The following is a 22598-nucleotide window of genomic DNA, read 5'->3' on the forward strand; positions in this document are numbered from 1 at the left end:
TAATCACTTTTATACACATTATTACGGTCCCTTTGTGTATAAACAACCTGTGTGGAAGTAGCCGTACACTCCATTTTTATAATAAATTAAATTTATCACAACTTAAAATATGTAAACATTTTTAACTTTATGTAACGTTCACGATAAATAAAGACAACTTTTGTACATTAAATGGGATAAATTAGGACGGAAGACTTAGTGAGTAGAGAAATAAATAACAAAATTATTTTTAGCGAAAATCGATGGTTTTCGTTGTAAAATTTTAAAATACCGCGCATCTGCATTGCTACAATCTGCTAAGTTTTCCTGATTGACGTCATAGTAGCGTTCCGTTCTACGATGTTATCAAAGCTCTTGTTTGCGGTTACATAATGTACTATTTATACAACAAAAAAATATTTCACACTTTATTATTTTTCAAATACGTCGAAACTTATTTTTTTAAAACAAAAATGACATTATTTTAATAACAATTTGATAAATTATATTCGTATGTACAAGATAAACTGACATCCAAAAAGTTCTTACAAATGTCAATATGACTCGGTGTATGAATCTGTTTTAAACTTTTTTTTAAATAAAAGTTCATAATATTTGAACAAAATAGTACGTAATTGAAAGTATTTATTACTGAAAATGATTATCAGTAGACTGCGACAAGTGGGGACTAAGTTAAAAAGAAATCCATTTGTTTTAAGGTTAGAATGATTACATATTTTATTTTCATTTATTTTACCAATAGCACTAATTTTACTTTAATTACTTAAATAGAATAAATAAAAAAATTAAAAAATTTAACTAACAATAATTTGTTACTGTAAATAAAGTATATGAAAGGCAGATTTTAAATATTCTTATACATTATGACATTTTATCTTTCAAAATAATCAACGATTTAAATAAATATTATCGTAATTATTATAATAAAATTTTAGAAAACCTTTTCATTTTCGTTTTCCTTAAACAGTGTTCGTAATAAGGCAGCTTACGAAGGTGAGGGCAAAACAACGGTGAGGATAATAAACCAGGAGCAGGAGCTCGGGCTCATGATAGACTCATTCTCTACTGTAAGTAGATCTAAAGCTATAAAACTTGTTAACTATATCTGAAAATTTTAACAGTTAATATGTAATTAACTGAGGTAGGGCATAGCAGGAATTTCCTGCTCAAAATATGTGTCAGCCCGACTGGGCTAGTACCTCCACCTTACAGAAGATCATAGCTAAATAATAGTGTTTTCAAGCAGTATTGTGTTCCTGTTGGTGAGTAAGGTGACCAGAGCTCCTGGGGGGGATTGGGGATTGGGTCGGCAACACGCTTGCGATGCTTTTGGTATTACAGACGTCTACAAGCTACGGTAATCTCTTACCATCAGGTGAGCCGTATGCTTGTTTGCCAAATTAGTGATAAAAAAAGTAATTTAAATTAATTAGTTGTAGTGGTAAAGTAAACTGTGTTTTCTAAATAAGAAAATGAAATCTAACATTCATTATTAAAATGAAGCTAATAAGTATGCACAAGAAATATATTTAAAATGTCATTAGAATTAACTCCTTAAGTAGTTATACAAGGTCTGTGGTATAAAATAAGTGTGTGTGCAATTCACATACAGTATAAGTTATACTTCTGAAAAGTTGTAGGAAGGTAGGCCATTATGACTTGTTCCATCCACGATAACCACTGTCTCGTGAAAGGGGCATAAGTGCCATGCAAAATGTATAACGTATTCTACCTCATTCTCTCCTACACATTTATGTGTTTCTTTCCTTATCGCGCGCATTTTCGTTTCATCGAGTTTTAAATAATAATAATACACTTTATTGTACACAAAAAATAGAAATGATACATATCAAAGAAAGAAAAAAATATTGACAATATATTCATTAGGTACAAAGGGTGGCCTTATCGCTAAAAAGCGATCTCTTCCAGGCAACCTTAGAGCAAAGGAAATGGTCTAGCGTCAGCATAGGTGTACAAGTTACAACAAATTTATTATAAATATTCAAATAATTAAACATATACATACATACATACATACATACTGACATATATACATATATACCCACGTACATGCATACATACATACAAATACATATATGTATACATTATAATTATGAATTACTTGTTTATTGTTGAGTTTGAAGAACATGCTTCCAAACAGTCTTTTTAAAAAGTGCAGGTGTTTGTACACGTCTGATATTCAAGGGCAAGGTATTCCATAAGCGAGAGGCTTGAACTGTAAAAGATTTAATCACGATTCTAAAAAAATTGGATAGTGTGAATAAGTAACGGCGAGTGGTAATGCCGAGAGACGTTTAACTGTGCAACGCCTCTTTCGAAAAATATACTATAAGTAAACTAGCTGACCCAGCTAACTTTATTTTTTTGCCACATATATTATTAATCCCAAAAAACAAACGAAGAAAAACCGACTTCAATTATATCGACAAGTAATACAACGTAGTTAGATAAAAAACTTGTCAAGTAAAAACGCATTACCAAAGATTACTCCAAAATTTGTAATCAGATCTCGATGAAGTTTAAATGTGATCACATGATAAACATCGGCTATCGATTAAATTAAAAATCATTAAAATCGGTACACCCAGTAAAAAGTTATGCGGATTTTCGAGAGTTTCCCTTGATTTCTTTGGGATCCCTTCATCAGATCCTGGTTTCCTTATCATGGTACCAAACTAGGGATATCTCCTTTCCAACAAAAAAAGAATTATCAAAATCGGTTCATAAACGACGGAGTTATCCCCGGACATATGTCGAATTGAGTAACCTCCTCATTTTTTTGAAGTGGGTTAAAAACAATATTGTTAATACTTTTAAGATTATAAAAATTTAAAATACTATCTTAGAATTTAGTCAAGAATGAACAATTTTTACTTATCTGCATGTAAACTGTAGGAAATATAGGTTATACGGTCAATTCTGTTTCAGGTTGGTTTTAGGTTAAACAATGGAATCACAGTGCTCGGCCCCATCGCTATATTCCCTCGGTGAGTTTTTATTTCACTTTTACAATGGTTAGTTGTCTTTATTTTCTATGAATTTTATTGAGTTAATATAGATATAGCGATTCGAATTAGTAACAAAAACTTTCCTAACATATATAAAAAGAATGTTTGTCTGTATATCCTTTATAGAATCATAAACTATGCATTTGATCATTTTAACCGAGGTAGGACACAGCAGGAATTTCCTGCTCAAAATTTGGAGCAACCCGACTGGGGTAGTACCTCGACCTTACAGAGGATCACAGCTAATGTGTTCCTGTTGGTGAGTAAGGTGACCAGAGCTCCTGGGGGGGATTGGGGATTGGGTCGGCAATGCGCTTGCGATGCTTCTGGTGTTACAGAAGCAACGCGCTTGCGATGCTTCTGGTGTTACAGACGTCTACAAGCTACAGTAATCTCTTACCATCAGGTGAGCCGTACGCTTGTTTGCCGACCTAGTGATATAAAAAAAAAAAACATGATCTTCAGCAGTGTTCTGCACGAGCCCACGAAGGTTTTTGAGTTGGTGCGACTAAAAGAAACGCGCGCAGGGTTCAGCTAGTTATCTATCATTTAATTTAAAAACCTTTTGCTCAAAAATAACTGTGTTTGTGTGAATAAATATTTGCATCATTATTTGCAGAACGATACTGTCATGGCAGGTTCGCACTTCAAATGAGATCAACGCGTCTGCGCTCGGGCTCTTTAAACTGCTCGAGCCTAAAGTTGATTTGTTGGTACGAACATTCTCACCGTTTTTATTGTTATGTTGAACACTCGACAAGTTCTGATGTAGGGGTGTGTGTAGTAGCCTTAGTTGCCAGCCCTAGTTGCCAGTTGTTACAGGTTAGATTCATACTTGATTCGGATGTTTTTATATTTCTCTTGTCTGGTTATATTAGCAGTGGTTTGTGGCTGTTACGCTGACGGTTGCGGGTTCGATGCCCGCACATGACCAATATTTGTATTGGCCATACACATGTTTGCCGTGGTCTAGGTGTTTGTGCAATACTTGTGGGTCTCCCCACCGTGCCTCGGAGAGCACGTTAAGCCGTCGGTCCCGGTTGTTATCTTGTACACCTGATAGCGATCGTTACTCGTAGTAGGGAATATATCCGTCAACCCGCATTGGAGCAGCGCGGTGGATTAAGCTCTGATCCTTCTCCTACACAGGGAAAGAAGCCTATGCCCAGCAGTGGGATATTACAGACTGAAGCGTTATATTATATCCCTATGTTGTGTTATATATCCCCGAGTTTAAGAATGGTTCTCTTGTAAGAGCCCTGCTGAAAGTTCCAAATAGATCCAAATAAAAAATGATGATTAATAGGAAGTTATTGTAAACTACTGTGTGTTGAAACAGGAATTCCAAATACTTTATCCAAATTTGATACGAAAATATACAATTTTTTTGATCCAGATATCAGGATCCCCAATGGAAATTGACATTTTATATCGGAGCTTGTTAAGTTAGCAACTTAGCCAGCTAGCAAGTTTTTTTGTCCAGCGTGGTGACTATGGCCAAAACGCACGAGTTCATGCCATTTTTGGCGCTGTTTGTGGAGGTCTATGTCCAGCAGTGGTCTGCGATAGGCTGAAATGTGTGAGTGTTTTTATATATTAGATTAATTGATTCATCCTGCAAATGTCCCACTCTTGGACATAGTAAATTTAAATCAAGATAGCAGTTTATGGAATTCAAATGAAATGAAAAGACATGGCCTTGTCGAGGTATATAAAAGAATCGGCCAGACGACACTACCCCACATGTCTGAGGGGTGGCCTTGTTGTGAGTGAGGCCCACCACTGTGCCGGGGCCCGGAGGTTTGGTCCAGACCTACCGCCGGGGCGACGTGGCGAATGCTAGCGTAACCCCATCTCGCCTCACCCAGGCGGACGACTGCTCACACGTGGTGCTTTTTTAGTCAGTAGGAGTCTGACATAACCCTCTGACACCCCCGCACCGGATGGTATACATGATGGATTTTCCCCATGTAAAAAAAAGTATATGAAAGAGCGCTTAAACATTAAAGGCCTCTTTCTCCACATTTTTTTTTTTTAAATATATAGACTACCGCTTGACTGCGATCTCACTGAAGTCAGCAGATGCAGCCTAAGGTGTTGCGCACTTGCCTAGAAGATGCCTATTCACTCTTGATTTAAAGATACCCAAGTTACCCAAGTTATAGTAGAAAATGGCTTTGCGCTTAATCCATCTCACTATATGTTAAAAAATAATAACATTTTATTTTAGACGAATTCGTTTTTTCTCGCAGATAATGGGCTTAGAAACAAATGAGAGGAGTGTGGTGGACTCGGTGTTCAGAGCGTCCAGAGAGGTCAAGATCAATATAGAGATCCTATCCACAGAGCACGCTTGCGCCACCTTTAACTTTCTGAATGCTGAGGGCAGGTGAGAAAACCTACAGTGTTGCCATTCTGCTTTTGAAAAGTTAATAAAATCCAAATCAATAATAACTTAATTTTGAATAGGCTTCAAAAGCACCTTCAAATCGAAAAGCATTATAAGAAATTATTGTAATTCTTATGAGAAATAAAATTCTTGAACTACAATATTTTATTATCTCTTAGGTCAGTAGCTGGCGCCATTATTCCGCCCCTACACATTGAAGTGAACGAGGACGACATGCTACAGTCCAAGCTGCACTACCAGAACATATATGAGAAAAATATATAATTAACCAAACATGGCTGTTTACCTAATTACTATCCGCAGTATTTAGAAAACGATTCGTTTTGGTAACAACCATCGGTTGTTCGTTCGTTAGTAAAATGAATCATTTGCATCGACTCCCACTTTTGAGTCACGTTAAGTCACTTTCTGTGCCCCCTTAATGAATAATACATCATGAAACCTAAACCTTTCCTTAATAAATGATTTCTTTCCCTTGTCAAGCTCACTCCTATTTGCAAAGTTATTTAACGGAAAACCCTTATCAGCCAAAAAAATTAGAGATTTTTGCCCAAAACAAACCGGTTTTTTTTTCCATATAGGCGTTAATCTGTGTAAAATTTTCCCGCCTAAACTGCTTTTTGAAATGTCAAAGTATAAACAGATAAAAAAAATGTTTACGGAGGTTGAAATAAGTTTATTGCAGTTTTCTGTTCGTTGTTAATTATTTTGATACGCTGTGTAAATATTAGAAATAGTGAAATATAGAATATTATAAACATTAATTTGTTTTTTATTTTGTGCTTCACATAGAAAATAATACGTATAAATTATAGTAAAGTCCTTATTCGACATATGAAGAACCCAGGTGATTTTATTAATTCATTTATTTTATACTTTGTTGTACAGCACAAATACATTACAAACAAAGCATAAAGATAGTTACAGACAGTGAAGTCGCGTCACATGGGCGGACTTATGGCTAATTACCTATTTCTTCCAGAACCCAGACATAAATAGGGTAACTTATTATCTTAAATTGGGTACGTGGTGTAGATGTATAATAAACTTATTATACATACAAATGTTTACATTTTAATACTTATAAAAAATACATAAATAAATAAAATAATCAATGTATAATATATATTCTATCATAAAGTAAATAAAGTATGTAAGCAATGAACGTAAATTGAAAATATCAATTAAGTGAAATGATAAAAACACAAATATACATATAAACAAGAGGAAAAAATGAAATTGCATCATATAACACTATTTTTGGCCACCATATAACACATTTTATTGAGGCATACATCTTGCTCAAAATCTGGAGCAGCTATTCTGGGGAAGTACTTCAACCTTACAGAAGATCACAGCTAAATATCACTGCTGCTATCAAGAATTGTTATGTTCCTGTGGCGAGCAAGGTGAGGAGGATCGGAAGTAAGGTCGGCAACGCGTTTGCGATGTTTCTTGTGTTGCAGGCGTCTATAGGGTACGATAGTCGCTTGCCGAGAGCTGTATACTTGCTTGCCGACCTAGTTGTAAAAAAAAATTAATCCAAATAATTTAATTCTGTAATTTCATTACAGTATATACGTATCCGTACACACATACGTTGATAATTCTGATGTACTTGTTAAGGTTTATAAAAATAAAAGATATATTGAAAAGTTAAACATTTTATTTTAACAACACTAACTCTATTTTACGACATATTCACTCAGAATTTACATTTATAATTACTGAATGGATAAACAATATTACATATATTACAAATAACATAAAACAGACGCGTAGCTGATAACAAAAACGTAAGAATTATTAAATTAGTATTTTTTTTTTTTTTTTTTTTGATGTAGACTGTTGTAAATTAGCCCAGTTAGCGAAGTCGGTGACTTTTTTTTATTAAAGAGCGTTCCTTTCATAATAAAATGATTTGTTAGTAGTCCCGCTATAATTGTATGAAGGTACTTTTCGTTTGTGTTTCTCTCAGAATAGGTCATCTTGAAAGTTAGACGGTTTGTAAGAAAACGAACCGTTATTGCATACATTAGTAAAATTTAGTTAAGGTTAAATACAAAAAGCACAAACAGAAAAAACTAAAACAGGAATCGACCTATACCTACCTACGGACGCCATATTGTACTGTACGTCATAAGTTGACATTGAACGATTGAACTAGAGATGTTCTCAATCTCTCTATATATATATAAATAAGTGTTTGTATGTCCTATATAGAATCGAAAACTATGCATTTGATCATATCATGATCTTCAGGAAAGTGTTGTGCAGTAGCCCACAAAGGTTTCTGAGTTGGTAGGACCAAAAGACAAAAAAAAAGCGTAACAACGCGCACAGGGTACAGGTAGTTGTTATAAATGGTAAGTCTTATGGTACATGATACTAATGGTTAGTTAAGTTTTAATCCCGAATAACTTCAATTACATATACCTAAATTTTTTGATATATCCCTGTATTTTAACATATGATAACAATGTCAAGATGTATTATTATAAGTAAACAAAAAAAAAAAAAAGTCATCTAACACACTATCATATGTTATGTTACGTTATGTTATCAGCTACGCCGTAAGTTGTGAACACATGGTGTTAAATAAATTATTTCAGTTATTAATAAAACGAGTTTGTATGTTAATTCTATTCGTATTTATTTCAGCGCCATCTGATATCCGTGTATTGTACAAATTCGATAATTTCGACTAAAAATAATTCGGGACGATGTCGATTACCTGAAACAGAATTGTGAGTACTTACATAAAAGAGAAAACCCAATATGGAGTAGTAATAAGAATACAGTATACTATACAATTAAAACTTAACAATAAAATTGCTGATATGAACTTTGATCTGAGGAATTGAACTGAAGATTGATTAAATTGCAAGTAAAATGGTGTTCAGTTCGTAACAGTACCTAAAGGTGCTGATTGTTGGTACACTGTTATGTATAACTTTAGTTGCGTATATTCGTAGCTGCACGCAGAAGTCGAGCTCGACGTGCGAGCTACAGCTGTGGTGCGGGTGATGTGCGCGTGTGGTGCGGGTGATGTGCGCGTGTGTTGCGGGTGATGTGCGCGTGTGGTGCGGGTGATGTGCGCGTGTGTTGCGGGTGATGTGCGTGTGTGGTGCGGGTGATGTGCGCGTGTGGTGCGGGTGATGTGCGCGTGTGGTGCGGGTGATGTGCGTGTGTGGTGCGGGTGATGTGCGCGTGTGGTGCGGGAGATGTGCGCGTGTGGTGCGGGTGCTCACAGGAAGTGCGCGGCGACCCCGAGCTGCAGGCCGGGCGCGGGCGCGTCCCCGGCGCGCGCCCTCAGCGGCACGCAGTAGTTGAGCTCGACGTGTGAGCTACGGGTGTAGTGCGGGTGTGGTGCGGGAGATGTGCGCGTGTGGTGCGGGTGCTCACAGGAAGTGCGCGGCGACCCCGAGCTGCAGGCCGGGCGCGGGCGCGTCCCCGGCGCGCGCCCTCAGCGGCACGCAGTAGTTGAGCTCGACGTGTGAGCTACGGGTGTAGTGCGGGTGTGGTGCGGGAGATGTGCGCGTGTGGTGCGGGTGCTCACAGGAAGTGCGCGGCGACCCCGAGCTGCAGGCCGGGCGCGGGCGCGTCCCCGGCGCGCGCCCTCAGCGGCACGCAGTAGTTGAGCTCGACGTGTGAGCTACGGGTGTAGTGCGGGTGTGGTGCGGGAGATGTGCGCGTGTGGTGCGGGTGCTCACAGGAAGTGCGCGGCGACCCCGAGCTGCAGGCCGGGCGCGGGCGCGTCCCCGGCGCGCGCCCTCAGCGGCACGCAGTAGTTGAGCTCGACGTGTGAGCTACGGGTGTAGTGCGGGTGTGGTGCGGGAGATGTGCGCGTGTGGTGCGGGTGCTCACAGGAAGTGCGCGGCGACCCCGAGCTGCAGGCCGGGCGCGGGCGCGTCCCCGGCGCGCGCCCTCAGCGGCACGCAGTAGTTGAGCTCGACGTGTGAGCTACGGGTGTAGTGCGGGTGTGGTGCGGGAGATGTGCGCGTGTGGTGCGGGTGCTCACAGGAAGTGCGCGGCGACCCCGAGCTGCAGGCCGGGCGCGGGCGCGTCCCCGGCGCGCGCCCTCAGCGGCACGCAGTAGTTGAGCTCGACGTGTGAGCTACGGGTGTAGTGCGGGTGTGGTGCGGGAGATGTGCGCGTGTGGTGCGGGTGCTCACAGGAAGTGCGCGGCGACCCCGAGCTGCAGGCCGGGCGCGGGCGCGTCCCCGGCGCGCGCCCTCAGCGGCACGCAGTAGTTGAGCTCGACGTGTGAGCTACGGGTGTAGTGCGGGTGTGGTGCGGGAGATGTGCGCGTGTGGTGCGGGTGCTCACAGGAAGTGCGCGGCGACCCCGAGCTGCAGGCCGGGCGCGGGCGCGTCCCCGGCGCGCGCCCTCAGCGGCACGCAGTAGTTGAGCTCGACGTGTGAGCTACGGGTGTAGTGCGGGTGTGGTGCGGGAGATGTGCGCGTGTGGTGCGGGTGCTCACAGGAAGTGCGCGGCGACCCCGAGCTGCAGGCCGGGCGCGGGCGCGTCCCCGGCGCGCGCCCTCAGCGGCACGCAGTAGTTGAGCTCGACGCGCGCGACGCTCCCCAGTCTCAGCGCCACTCCAGCGCCGGCCGCGAGCCGAACCTCCGTCAACGCTTCCAGCGCGGCCGCTCCCGTTTCCTCTGCGGGGGACGGTCACGTCGACGGTTAAAAGCCGTTTTCAATACCCTATCTATCTCTGGTTTTGCCTGCGAGCGATAGATTCTTCACAAAATTTGGATCTTTCGTCAAAACACTATCTCCAGTAAGCAAAATCAGAGATCTGTAGAATATTGAAACTGCCCGTCAGTCATAAGATAGCAGTAACGAAACTGTTCTACTGCTTTGAGACACGGTGTTGGCGTTGGCGCAACCGTCACAGCACTGGTTTGTGACTGTTGCGCTGGCGGTTGCGGGTTCGATCCCCGCACATGACAAACGTTTGTATTGGCCATACAGATGTTTGTCACGATCTGGGTGTTTGTGCAGTCTTTGTGGGTCTCCCCACCGTGCCTCGGAGAGCAAGTTGAGCCGTCGGTACCGGTTTTTGCCACAGGTATACCTGATAGCGAAAGTTACTCATAGTAGGGAACATATCCACCAATCCGCTTTGGAGCAGCGTGGTCAATTAAGCTCTGATCCTTCTCCTACATGGAGAAAGAGGCTGTTTCAGTCTTTTCTTTCCAATTCAAACCTATATACGAAACGGAAAGCATTTTTTAAGTGAATGAATTAGATTATAATATTTATATAATTATAATATTTATATAATTATAAGATAATTCGATTCTGAAAATATCTGCCAATAAGTTTATTCATCAAGATTTATTATTTTGAAGACGGAGAAAACTTTCCCAAACAAAATCCCAAAAAAAAGCAAAGACCTAATGATATCTATCCATATAGATCCAATTCAACTAAAACTAACAATGAATATAACAAGCTAACGGAAAAAGCCCAAAAAATATTTTTTTTTAGAACTTAATGTCACAATTTTGACCCAACATTATACAGTGTACAAAGTCTGGTTACATTAGGGGTCCCCTTCCTTTCTATACACAACAAGTTACAAACAAGCATACGGCCCATCTGTTGGAAAGCGGTTCATCATCATCGTCATAATTTCGGGCCAAAAATGGCGTGAACTAATGTGTGTTGCCCATAGTCACCACGCTGGGCAGGCGGGTTGGTGACCGCAGGACTGGCTTTGTCGCACCGAAGACGCTGCTGCCCGTCTTCGGCCTGTGTATTTCAAAGCCAGCAGTTGGATGGTTATCCCGCCACCGGTCGGCTTTTTAAGTTCCAAGGTGGTAGTGGAACTGTGTTATCCCTTAGTCGCCTCTTACGACACCCACGGGAAGAGAGGGGGTCGCTATATTATTACTGCCGTAACCACACAGCAAGCGGTTGCCGTAGCCTATAGACGTCTGCAACAGCAGAAACGTCGCAAGCGCGTTTCCGACCCCACCTACTTACTATGCCCGACTCTTCCCAAGAGCCCTGGCTACCTTAGTCACTACAGGAACACAACACTACTTCGAAGCAATTATATTACAGATTTGAGCAGGATATAAAGGTTGTAATGGGAGATGGAAATCAAACCATGTCGAATGCTTTAGTAAGACAGACTACGAGACTAGACGTAATTTATACTTAGATTTAGGATATATGTATATACGCTAATATAATATAATACGCTATAATGAGCTAATACACTACAAGGACATTTCCTGCTGAGCCCTACATCAAGGAAAGGAAATAAAACATTCTTACATGCAAGTACCATATTATAACCATATTGTTCTACAACTACCCTCTACGCATAAAAATTTACAATTTTTTGTTATTCCAAAATAAGGTACTCACCAGGATGTGCGAGACAGCCAGCATTGAGGAACAAGTGTGACCTGAACAGTTCCCCCAACCCCCCCTTACCGGGCTGGAAGGGGAGGGGCGTGTAGACATGTAGCCCCGTCGCCCAGTACGCCTGATTGTAAGTTTACTATTTTTAAAACCAATATACAATAAGAATCCTAAATATAATCTTAGTAAAACACATTTGAAAATAATTTGGGAAAGAAGAGCTAAAACGACTTAAAGCGAATGTGAATATATGTTTAACAAATTTTTAAAACACAACATAGAGGCTACATAGAGGCGACAAAGCCAGCCCTGCGGTCACCAACCCGCCTGCCCAGCGTGGTTACTATGGGCAAAACACATGAGTTCACGTTATTTTTGGCGTAAACTTATGGAGGCCTATGTCCAGCAGTGGACTGTATAGGCTATAATGATAGAGGCTACACATAGAGAACTACATAGAGAAAGAGGATTAAGCCCAACAGTGGGATGTCACGGGCTATTTACTCACCGTTCCCCCCACAGCGTGGTTGTCACAGTGGGGGCCCACGCCCCTCTGCCTGAACCCGCGGACGGTAGCCGGGCCCCCCAGGAAGAAGTGGTCTGGTATATCTGTTCCGTATACGTCATGTAGGACTCCCAGAGCACCTGATGCTTGGACTACCTTTGGGGAGTAATGACACACGTTTTTATTTGGAATAGAAAAATATTTAAAAAAAAACCCAAAAAATTCACCTTTTAAGCATTTCGGCATCAGAAAGTACGAGTAAACATACAGATAAAATGGACAAAATTTGTTATGTTGGTCTTTTTTGGGGCGGATCAATATATCATACCGTATCTTCCCAAATTTGCAAGTTTTGTCAATAAATTTACTTTCTTCAAACAACATCATCTATTCAAAACAATCATCAGAATAATCCACGGTCCTGTACTGCAGCGGTGATATTCCAGAAAATTCCTTTTCTCCTCTCTTATACCCCAATCTTTATTTATTTATTTATTTATTTAAACTTTATTACACAACTCCAAAAAAAAAAAAAAAACAACATAACAACACATCAAGATAACACGTTGCGCAAAAGGCGGACTTAAGGCCGTACAGCCTTATCTACCAGTCAACCTTAAGGCGTAAAAAATAGTAAAAGTAAGTGTTGAGGTAGGACTATAAAACAATAATTTTATTATTGTTATTTTATTATTACAAAATTGCAAATTTATGGCAAACAATAATATTGTTATTGTATATAAACAATAATTTATTTTATTTTATTTTTTTGATTCAACTATGTCGGCAAACAAGCGTACATTTCATCTGATGGTAAGCGAATACGTAGCTTATAAACACTTACAACACCAGAAGCACCGCGATTGCGTTGCCGACCCTACCCCCAATGCTCCCAAGAGCTGTGGTCACTTTACTCACCAACAGGTCAGGTCTAAAACATGAACATATTTGCCATACGTACATTTGTCGTCGCCTCAACTGTACATACAGTCCCTATTGGTCCCTAGTTATTCATGGAATTAGCTTTTGTTTGTGTTATGTTCCCGGATCACACACTACTCTCATCCATTGAATGAAAAGATTTGATTTGATTTTTACAAAAAACAGTACTTACAAAGGAGTAACTTTAGCCCAATATAAATATACTCACCACGCCAGGCGTGACCTCCTTATTGGCCTCAGCCTTCAGCTCCGTCCGTATGTTGGCCACCCCTCCCCCCAGCCCCGCCACCTCGCTACTGAACTGGACCCACGTCCCTCTCGTGGGGAACACCGCCTCGTCGCGGTGGTCCACCGTCACGATGTGACGTATCACTGACTTCATTTGTGGTCCTTGTACAAGCAATCATTTAATTTTAAAGTTAGAAAACGCTATGAAGATTTAATTCATCTAAGTATAACCTCATCATCATCATCATTACAGCCTATACAGTCCACTGCTGGACATAGGCCTCCACAAGTTTACGCCAAAAATGGAGTGAACTCATATGTGTTGCCCATAGTCACCACGCTGGGCAGGCGGGTTGGTGACCGCAGGGCTGGCTTTGTCGCACCGAAGACGTTTCTGCCCGTCTTCGGACTGTGTATTTCAAAGTCAGCAAAGTATAACCTACTTGTCACTTTTTGTTTGCTATCTTAGCCACGCCCATTGACCAATTAAGGGTAGTAAATTAGAACGTCATGCACAAATTGACCACTTCAAGTCAGCCCTTCACACGGTAGGAAATACATAAAATATATGGAAAATGACTTAAAGATTAGTTCCTACATTCAAAAACGATTCGTTTTACTTACGAACCGTTTAATTAAATTCGATTCGATCGATAGAGTTTATCTTTTCGATAGTTTTTTTAACCGTATATATAGACAACTGAATAGCTTACTTTAACTGGTCAATTTCACAGAGGTCTAATTTACTAAGATTCAATTGGTCAAGGGGCGTGGCTAAGTGACAGCGATGAGTCATTATTTTCTTAACGCGAGTTAACTATAGGTGGGGTATTGGAAATAAGGAAATGTAACACTTGAACGTTAGGCCATATTGAAGCAACTCACCACTGCTCTCACGCACTTTGAAGGTGGTCGTCTTGCTGAGCACAGACGTCTCGCGGACTATACCCTCCCATTGCAAATTGTGTTTCGTCTGTAGCAATCCCGATAATTAAAATATAGTAAATTCAGTTGGATGGCTAATTAGATTTTATAGAACACTAAAAAAATAGTCCAAGTTTGGGGGTGCGAGGAATAGGGTGTGAAGTTACTCATCCGCCATCGCAAAGGGAGGATCCTCCAACCAGATGGGTATTGTGTCTGGTGGTCACTGCCCCGACGGTTGTTGTCGGGTTCTTGTACGTATTGTTCAATCGCTCTGATAACTTTGATATCGCGATATAGGATACGTCAGTTCTTAGTTCGTATATTGCGCGATAGATGTCGCTACAAGGCTAAGAAGTTTTAACTTTCATGGAAAAAAATATCCCCTATTTTTCCTTTCATCATTACAGCTTATACAGTCCACTGCTGGACATAGGCCTCCACAAGTTCGCGCCAAAAACGCGTGAACTCATGTGTGTTGCTCATAGTCACCACGCTGGGCAGGCGGGTTGGTGACCGCAGGGCTGGCTTTGTCGCACCGAAGACGCTGCTGCCCGTCTTCGGCCTGTGTGTTTCAAAGCCAGCAGTTGGATGGTTATCCCGCCACCGGTCGGCTTTTTAAGTTCCAAGGTGGTAGCGGAACCGTGTAATCCCTCAGTCGCCTCGTACGACACCCACGGGAAGAGAGGGGGTGGCCATATTCTTTAGTACCGTAGCCACACATTTTTCCTTTAGGGCCGTTGTATTTATTTTAAATCATGAAGAATCAATCGGAAAGCGCGCCATCTCGAATTGTACCTGTCATTTCTTCGGGGACGTTTAATGTAACAAACTAAAAAAATACAAGCAATTCGAGAATCTTCTAATTTATAGAAGACTTCTACTGTTCTATAGCTACTACCCTTTTCGAGAGTACGTGCTCCCCTTCCCCCATTGAGTTCTGCTACCTGCCAGTACGGCATGGGGAAAGAGATGGGAGGGACAGCGGACTATACGTGTGTGTATTTAGAAAAGAACTGCATATTTTCATCGCTGATGGTCAAACAATACTAGACACCTCGGCTGCTTATCAAGCAGCTTCTTTGTAACTGTACCATCCCGAAGGACACAAAGATCTTATTATTCAAAATTCACTGATTTTCCATACGTTATAAAGATGAAAATTTAGAAGTTGGGAAACATATTCATCATATATCATATCTCATTATCATCATCATCATATATCATATCTCATCATCATCATCATCATATATCATATATATCTCATCATCATCATCATCATATATCATATCATATCATATAGGAAATGTATCTGTTATAACGACACTATAAGCGATATGGCGATATTAATCTTTTGCAATAATACAGAAAAGGCACTCACATTGGGCGAGGTCCGAAAGGCGACGTCCAGCAATAGGCCGCGATCCAGCAGCTTGTAGCCCGACCACGGGTACTCGTGGGTCTGCTGGTACAGCGACGTCGATAACCTGACAGACAGACATGCTAATTGTATTTTTGGAGTTAACTTGAAGAAGAACGGAGAAACAGTGTAATGCCCGCCGTATAAACAATGGGGGGGAAATATGGGGGGGAAAGAAATCGCGTGGAACCTGCCTTGAGAGACATTTTACCGCGTAAACTCTCTTGAGATAAAGATATAAATATATTTTAACCGACTTCCAAAAAAGGAGGTTCTCAATTCAATCGCATTTTTTAAAATGTATGTGTTACCTCAGAACTTTTGACTTAGTGGATCGATTTCGATGATTATTAAATTAAATTTAATCATCATCATCATCATTGCAGCCTATCACAGTCCACTGCTGGACATAGGCCTCCACAAGCTTACGCAAAAATAACGTAAACTCATGTGTGTTGCCCATAGCCACCACGCTGGGCAGGCGGGTTGGTGACCGCAGTACTGGCTTTGTCCAAATTTAATGGAAATTTAATTGAATGGTGTTAATATTAATCAAGATCTAACAAGTACTTCTCGAGCTATATTTAATAATATTATACTTATACTACTACACATATTTACTTGATTATTTTTTCGTTGTTTTTATATCGCATAACTTCTCACTGGGTATACCGATTTTGATGATTCTTGTTTTAATCGAAAGCTGACGCTTTTATTGCAGTCCCACTGAACTGACTGAGATTGACCCCTTTGACTGAGATCTAATGACGACTTTTTGAGTAATCTTTGATAACGCGTAGTTACTTGACTATTTTTTCGTCTATTTACGTTGTATTACTTGTCGATGTAATCGAAGTCAGTGTTTTTTTCGTTTGCATGTAGACACAATTATAAATGTTACGGTAATTGTTCTAAGGCAGAGGTAATTGTTCTCCAGTCGCGTTTCGGAGTTTTATTCACCCGGCGAACTACGTATCGCCTTTTTTTAATATAACGAACACAAAACAGAATTATCCGCTTCGATGTAGTCGTTAGCATTTATGCGTGTTGTTATAAATACATATTTAAATCGTCAAACACACGATTTTATAACTATATAATAAATAGCTATGTGTATATTATTATATTCCTTTTTGTTACCTTTTCACAAAACAAGTTAGTCATCTTCACTTATTTCTGTTGTGTAAAAAACATGCATAAACATGTGCATGTTCATAGACACTACAGCACTAAATATATGTTTATATTACACCAGTGTTTTTTAAACTTTTCAATATTCTGGCGATCCTTGAGATCTCTTGCTAAAATCGATAACAAATATTAGTTTTAAAAAGAAACACCAAATATATTTTTTATACACAACTAGGTCGGCAAACAAGCGTATGACTCACCTGATGTTAAGAAGCATAGTAAGCGCGTTGCCGACCCTTCCTCGACCCTGTCCAGGAGCTTTCAACCTTGCACACAGGCACAAAAACCTACTTGAGATCTGTGACCTTCTGTAAGGTCGAGGTACTTCCCCAGACGAGCTGCTCCATATTTCGAGCAGAAAGTTTTCCTGCTGCGGTCCACCTCAGTGATGATACGAAAGGCTCGTACTTACACGGGGGTGAGCGGGCTGTGCGGGAAAGGCTTGGTGGCGGCGACGCTGAAGTTGGACGAGCTCCGGTGGCCCACGCTGTACTCCGCGGACACGCGCTCGCCGCGCCCCAGCACGTTGGGCAGCTTCACGCCTGCGGGACAGTTCATCGAGCGATCGATTCAGCCTGCGACATCCCACTGCTGGGCATGGGCGTCTCTCTCCACCCACCACGTTACTCCACAGCGGGTTGGCGGATATATTCCCTACTATGAGTAACGATCTGTTATATACATGTTATGTATGTAATAACCCTGACACTGGTGCCTCGTAAGCACTTTGAATTAGAAGCTTATTAATCTCGAGTCTTCAGGGCTCAGTCTCCAATCAACTTCGGGTCAGACCACTTGCCTTTTCCATTTCCACTGTTTCAAATTAATAAAGTGACCCTTTTTATAAATCAAGTTCAGATTTCCTTTTTATCCTTTTTTTAAAAGACTCAAATAGAAAGCCGTATAACAGATATACACGCTATCAGGTGTACACGATAACAACCGGGACCGACGGCGTAACGTGCTCTCCGAGGCACGGTGGGGAGACCCATAAGAACAGACATCCAAACCGGAAAGAACAAATACAAACATCCACCCCGAGTGGGAATCAAACCAGCAATCTGTCGATGTTTTAGGCGACTACTTGCACCAAAACATCAGAGCGATCGTTGACATTTCATGTACATCTTTAAATAACAACTAGCTGATCCGACAGACGCTGGCCTGTCTTGCGAAAAAGTGAATGTTGGAAAATGTTTTTCTTTTTTAACAGAACCCAGTAGGCTATTGTAAAACAACTCCGTGAGCCGCATTAAATTTCATTATTATTGACAAACAAACAGACAACAAACAGACAGACAGAAACAGTATTAAAAAAATAATAGTTTATTAGTCATATGAAGTTTCTCTATACGTTTTTTTCTGAAATACCGCCTGCGTACAGACACAGACCAGTTCCGTTTTTACTAAAGGTCAGAGAATATAAAAAATATATTAAACTAGCTGTGCCCGCGACTCCATCCGCAAGGAATTTAATAAAATAGTTATTGATCAGTTCGAAGTTATAAAATTTAAAAAAAACTAAAATAAAAGTAGCCTAAGTTACTCCTTATTACATCAGCTATCTGCCAGTGAAAGCCCCGTCAAAATCGGTCCAGCCGTTTCAGAGATTAGCCGAAACAGACAGATAGACAAAAATTATAAAAAATGTTAATTGGCTAGAGCACCGACACGGTCAGTCGGAGATGCAGGTTCGATCCCCGTCGGAACAGTCGATTTTTGATATGATATTAAAAAAATGTTTAGATTCCGAGTAGTTATACATATGGATACATTTAGTAAAAAGTTTTTTTTTTTGTATTTTAATATTACAAACGGACACTCCAATTTTATTTATTTGTATAGATATCAATAAACTCACCCAAAACAAGGTTTCCTTCATTTTCACTGACGGTTGTATTGATGCCGCCGACTACGCGTGAGAGCTCCTTCACTTGGAAAGTTACCTGTTGACGGCGATATGACGTAATTTGTAACAAACACGTGCATGTCATACACAATTTCATAGTGTAAACATGCATGTCTAAATACATGCATGTTTTTGTATAATATATATAAAACATCACTAACAGCGTGTGGATGTGGATTCCTATAGTCAAGTTTCCTCGGTTTAGTGTCATTTTTTTTATGTTTATATCACAAAAATGTTATTTAAATTATTGTGCCAAATTTTTTTTTTTTTTTAAATTAGTATCTAATATACAATAACATAATTATGACATTCTAAATAAAATAAATGTGAATGTAAGTTTGTTTGTTACGCTTTCACGCAAAAACTACTTAACCGATCATCATGAAACTTTGTTCACATTATCTTGGAGTTATTAGAAGTAACATAAAATACTTTTCATTAAAAAAAATCTAAATAAAATAAAATAACAAATTTTCAAAATAACAAAAAATATAACGTTTAACAAGCATGAGTACATGTGTACATAACATGCACATGTTACTACATGTTAGCAGCACTTTACCTCTAAGCCTTCGGGCGTCGCTCCTGGCCCACTCGATACGTCAATGAAGACTCCGATATCTTTAAAACAGCCCATAGAGTCAAGAGCACGGCGCACCTGGAAATTATTCAAATTTATTATAATATTTTAATTGACTTCATAAAACTTACCTCATAACTTTTTACTGGGTGGACCGATTTTGATGATGTTTTTTTAAATCGAATACTGGTACCTTTCGTATGATCCTATAATTAATGATATAATTATTTAAATTTAATTGAGATCTGACGAGTATTCTTTGAGTAATCTCTAATATGGCATATTTACTTGACTATTTTTTCGTCTACCTTCGCTGTATTACTTGTCGATATAATCAAAGTCGGTTGTTTTTCGTTTGCGAGCAAACACGATTTGAACGTAACGAGTACAAAGACACACGAGTATTGAGTTGCTCACCTTACCTTTGTATGTTAAACATACGTACAAATATTAATTCCTTACCTTATGAGCCCTCAAGATGACGTCCTCAAAGTCAGTGGCATGGAAGAGGTCATCGACTGTGCTTCGTACGATATCATCCTTTGTTCTACTGAGACCGTCGATGTGGACGCGGTCGACGCGAGCCTGTAACCGACTGATAACTAGTAACTGGGAACTATAAGCTAAAAGCATAGACATAACTAACTTTGGAGTACTACAAAAATCTTTGGTAGGCAAGAATATGAATTCTTTCTTTGTAAAACTCTGTTAGACAAAATTGATTCAAAACCTAGGCCCCCGCAGGGGTTTGGTCGGTAGTGCACCCCCAAGTGTTGAAGCCGACATACGGTCTAGGACTGCCTACCGGGGCGTCCTGGATACCACCCGTAAATGGGTTCCCCTGCGATAACAAAAAAAAAAAAAACCTAGGCCAAAGTCTAAACTTGGAAAGTTTGTGATTTAGTTACCAGTATATTCACAAACAATGGTCTACATATTTATAATCAAAGAGTAAAGTCAGAACAATATAGGTATCATGCAGAACTATGTGCATGTGCAACGAAGTGGGCATTTAGAAAATTAACACAACAGCCTCACTCTTCCTAATCGAGAACATAATATACACATATAATATGCAAACATGCATGTGTATACAATTGTACATGTTTTGAGACTCTTCATAGTGTTTGAAACATGTGATTTATTATCACTAATATAGTAATTTTTACATGTTGAGAAGTGAAGAAATTATTAAAATTGATTTGGCACAGTAATCGAACCAGTTGACTCTTGTACTAGCAACTGCAGGTTTAAAGGGTGAAAAGGTTGCTGATATCTACTTTATAACTAGGTCAACTCTAACTAGACCTTACTTTGTTCTTTCAAAAAGGGTTGAAAGCTTTGTGACAAATATTAGCAATACTAAGCCTGCTTTTGCTAGACCTTAATTTGTCTTGTGGCTGAGGTGTCAGGCATTTATTAATTCGACAGGTCTTAATCTAGAGACAAGCCATTTACTTTTTAATTTTTTTTTCTTAATTTCTTTTTTTTATATAATTATTGTCCTTGTCATATAACAGTTTAAATATCCAAATAAACTCCTTTATTGTTTCACAAACATTCTTCTTACCCGAACTCCATTCAGCTTTATGTTAGGTTTAGGCAAGGTCTCCTCCAAGTCAATAGGCTCGTCAAACTCGAACATCCCCCCCACCGTACTCGCGTTACCGCTGTCCGCTTCCTGTTTACAAAAGCAATATATATATCACTACAAAATGATTAATATATCTAAAGTTTTATTGTGGTAAAATCTTGACAGATGTGTGACAAGAATTTTGTTTTATTTGGCAAATAGGTGCTAATGTGGTTGCGGGTCCACTTAATATTAAGTGGCTGCTGTAGCTCATACGTGTCTGCAACCAAAGGATGTTGCATACGTCTTAAAAATTCAAAAAGAATATGATTTGGAGCTTTTGGGAAAAAAATCTCTACACACTCTTTAATAATCCGTTTGATACGGGTTATTTTCGAAGGAAACAACTCAAACAGATCAGCTAGCTTATTAATGGATTATGGTTTTGCATAATTATGTCAGGTAATGTATGTAGGTATGGCATAAAAAATGTTTAGCAAATTGAAACTATTACTTACTAAATATATTGGATGTGTTTAGATAAAACTGTACACCTAAACCATCTACATATATACCATTTTCTCTGCCCAAAGGTTGCCTGAAAGAGATCGCTCATTAGCGATAAGGCCGCCTTTTGTACTTATCTCCTGTTTTTATTTTTGTAATTTTGCTCACTCTTGGTGTACAATAGAGTTTTTATTACTAATATTATTATTATTAATTAATTATGAGAGATGCTATACTAGTAAATAATTCACTGTATATTTTCAAGCATGTTAAGAATTCATTTCATAGCATATAACTCGTAGAGGCATCTCCAATCCTTCTCCGACTTGGAGAAAGAGGCCTATGCCCAGCAGTGGGATGTTCAATCAAACATTTTCGCTTAGTAGAAATATCTATTGGTCTGACTTTCCATAGATTCATTCATTGGTAATTGAGAAAGGATCTTTAGGACTACTCTTAGTAAAACTCATTTTATTTTTATTAAACATGGAATTGGATATGTCAATTACTAAGTAAACCTATTTTTTATAACTCTATATGTAATATGTAAAGGCATAATAGAAAAAAACGCATCTATTGTAATTAAATATAAAAAGCTTATATATTTATATATAACCTAACTAAATTTAAATTAATAATAATAATACATATTTACCTTTGCGTGTACAGTTCCCATTTTGAATAGGTTTGTTTGTAAAATTAAAAACACAAAAACACTATTTTGTTTTAATTTAGAATTTTTCTATTTTTAATTACATAAATACACAGATTTGACGGCGACACTACAATTCGTCCTTCGTAAAAACAATGACAACTTTGTTGAAACGTCAGACTATTTTATTACTTTTAAAATATAAATTTTCTTATTTTCTTAGAATTATTCAGCAACTTTGTAATTATTGATCTGTAAATTTTATTTAAGTCAAGGTGTCAAGCTTATAATATTTTTAAGCATTTAAAAGCATTTTCTTCTTAATCAATCAGCTGATGTTT

At 39.4% G+C, this 22598-nt stretch overlaps 2 protein-coding genes across 2 annotated transcripts; one reads left to right on the forward strand and one right to left on the reverse strand.

The window, feature by feature from the left end:
• Positions 1–516: 516 nt before the first annotated feature.
• On the forward strand, positions 517–6203 carry LOC123668323 (NADH dehydrogenase [ubiquinone] 1 alpha subcomplex assembly factor 3). Its single transcript, XM_045602082.1, has 6 exons — positions 517–698; positions 968–1067; positions 2950–3008; positions 3649–3742; positions 5282–5418; positions 5598–6203. Exons 1-6 carry the CDS (start codon positions 637–639, stop codon positions 5701–5703), a joined length of 558 nt encoding a protein of 185 aa, XP_045458038.1. The 5' UTR covers positions 517–636; the 3' UTR covers positions 5704–6203.
• A 3715-nt stretch (positions 6204–9918) lies between these two features.
• On the reverse strand, positions 9919–22442 carry LOC123668043 (sorting and assembly machinery component 50 homolog). Its single transcript, XM_045601836.1, has 12 exons — positions 22253–22442; positions 21096–21195; positions 19988–20110; positions 19508–19603; positions 18895–18979; positions 17446–17575; positions 15804–15909; positions 14384–14471; positions 13475–13660; positions 12332–12480; positions 11827–11947; positions 9919–10103 (listed from the first exon to the last, which is right to left on the reverse strand). The coding sequence occupies exons 1-12, from the start codon at positions 22279–22281 to the stop codon at positions 9919–9921; spliced, it is 1398 nt and encodes a 465-aa protein (XP_045457792.1). The 5' UTR covers positions 22282–22442.
• Between the last annotated feature and the right edge of the window lie 156 nt (positions 22443–22598).

Source organism: Melitaea cinxia, chromosome 30 (assembly GCF_905220565.1).
Source record: "Melitaea cinxia chromosome 30, ilMelCinx1.1, whole genome shotgun sequence".
In the NCBI taxonomy this organism is placed as follows: domain Eukaryota; kingdom Metazoa; phylum Arthropoda; class Insecta; order Lepidoptera; family Nymphalidae; genus Melitaea; species Melitaea cinxia.

What these genes read in the sequence shown, in the direction of transcription:
- LOC123668323 (XM_045602082.1), top strand. Translation starts at nt 637, where the DNA reads ATGATTATCAGTAGACTGCGACAAGTGGGGACTAAGTTAAAAAGAAAT. An exon ending in AGAAATCCATTTGTTTTAAG is followed by an intron (nt 699 to 967) that starts GTTAGAATGATT and finishes TTCCTTAAACAG; the next exon opens with TGTTCGTAATAAGGCAGCTT. An exon ending in CCCATCGCTATATTCCCTCG is followed by an intron (nt 3,009 to 3,648) that starts GTGAGTTTTTAT and finishes CATTATTTGCAG; the next exon opens with AACGATACTGTCATGGCAGG.
- LOC123668043 (XM_045601836.1), bottom strand. Translation starts at nt 22,281, where the DNA reads ATGGGAACTGTACACGCAAAGGTAAATAT. An exon ending in TGAAGGAAACCTTGTTTTGG is followed by an intron (nt 17,576 to 18,894) that starts GTGAGTTTATTG and finishes ACTGTCCCGCAG; the next exon opens with GCGTGAAGCTGCCCAACGTG. An exon ending in CAAAGTGCGTGAGAGCAGTG is followed by an intron (nt 13,661 to 14,383) that starts GTGAGTTGCTTC and finishes TGCTTGTACAAG; the next exon opens with GACCACAAATGAAGTCAGTG.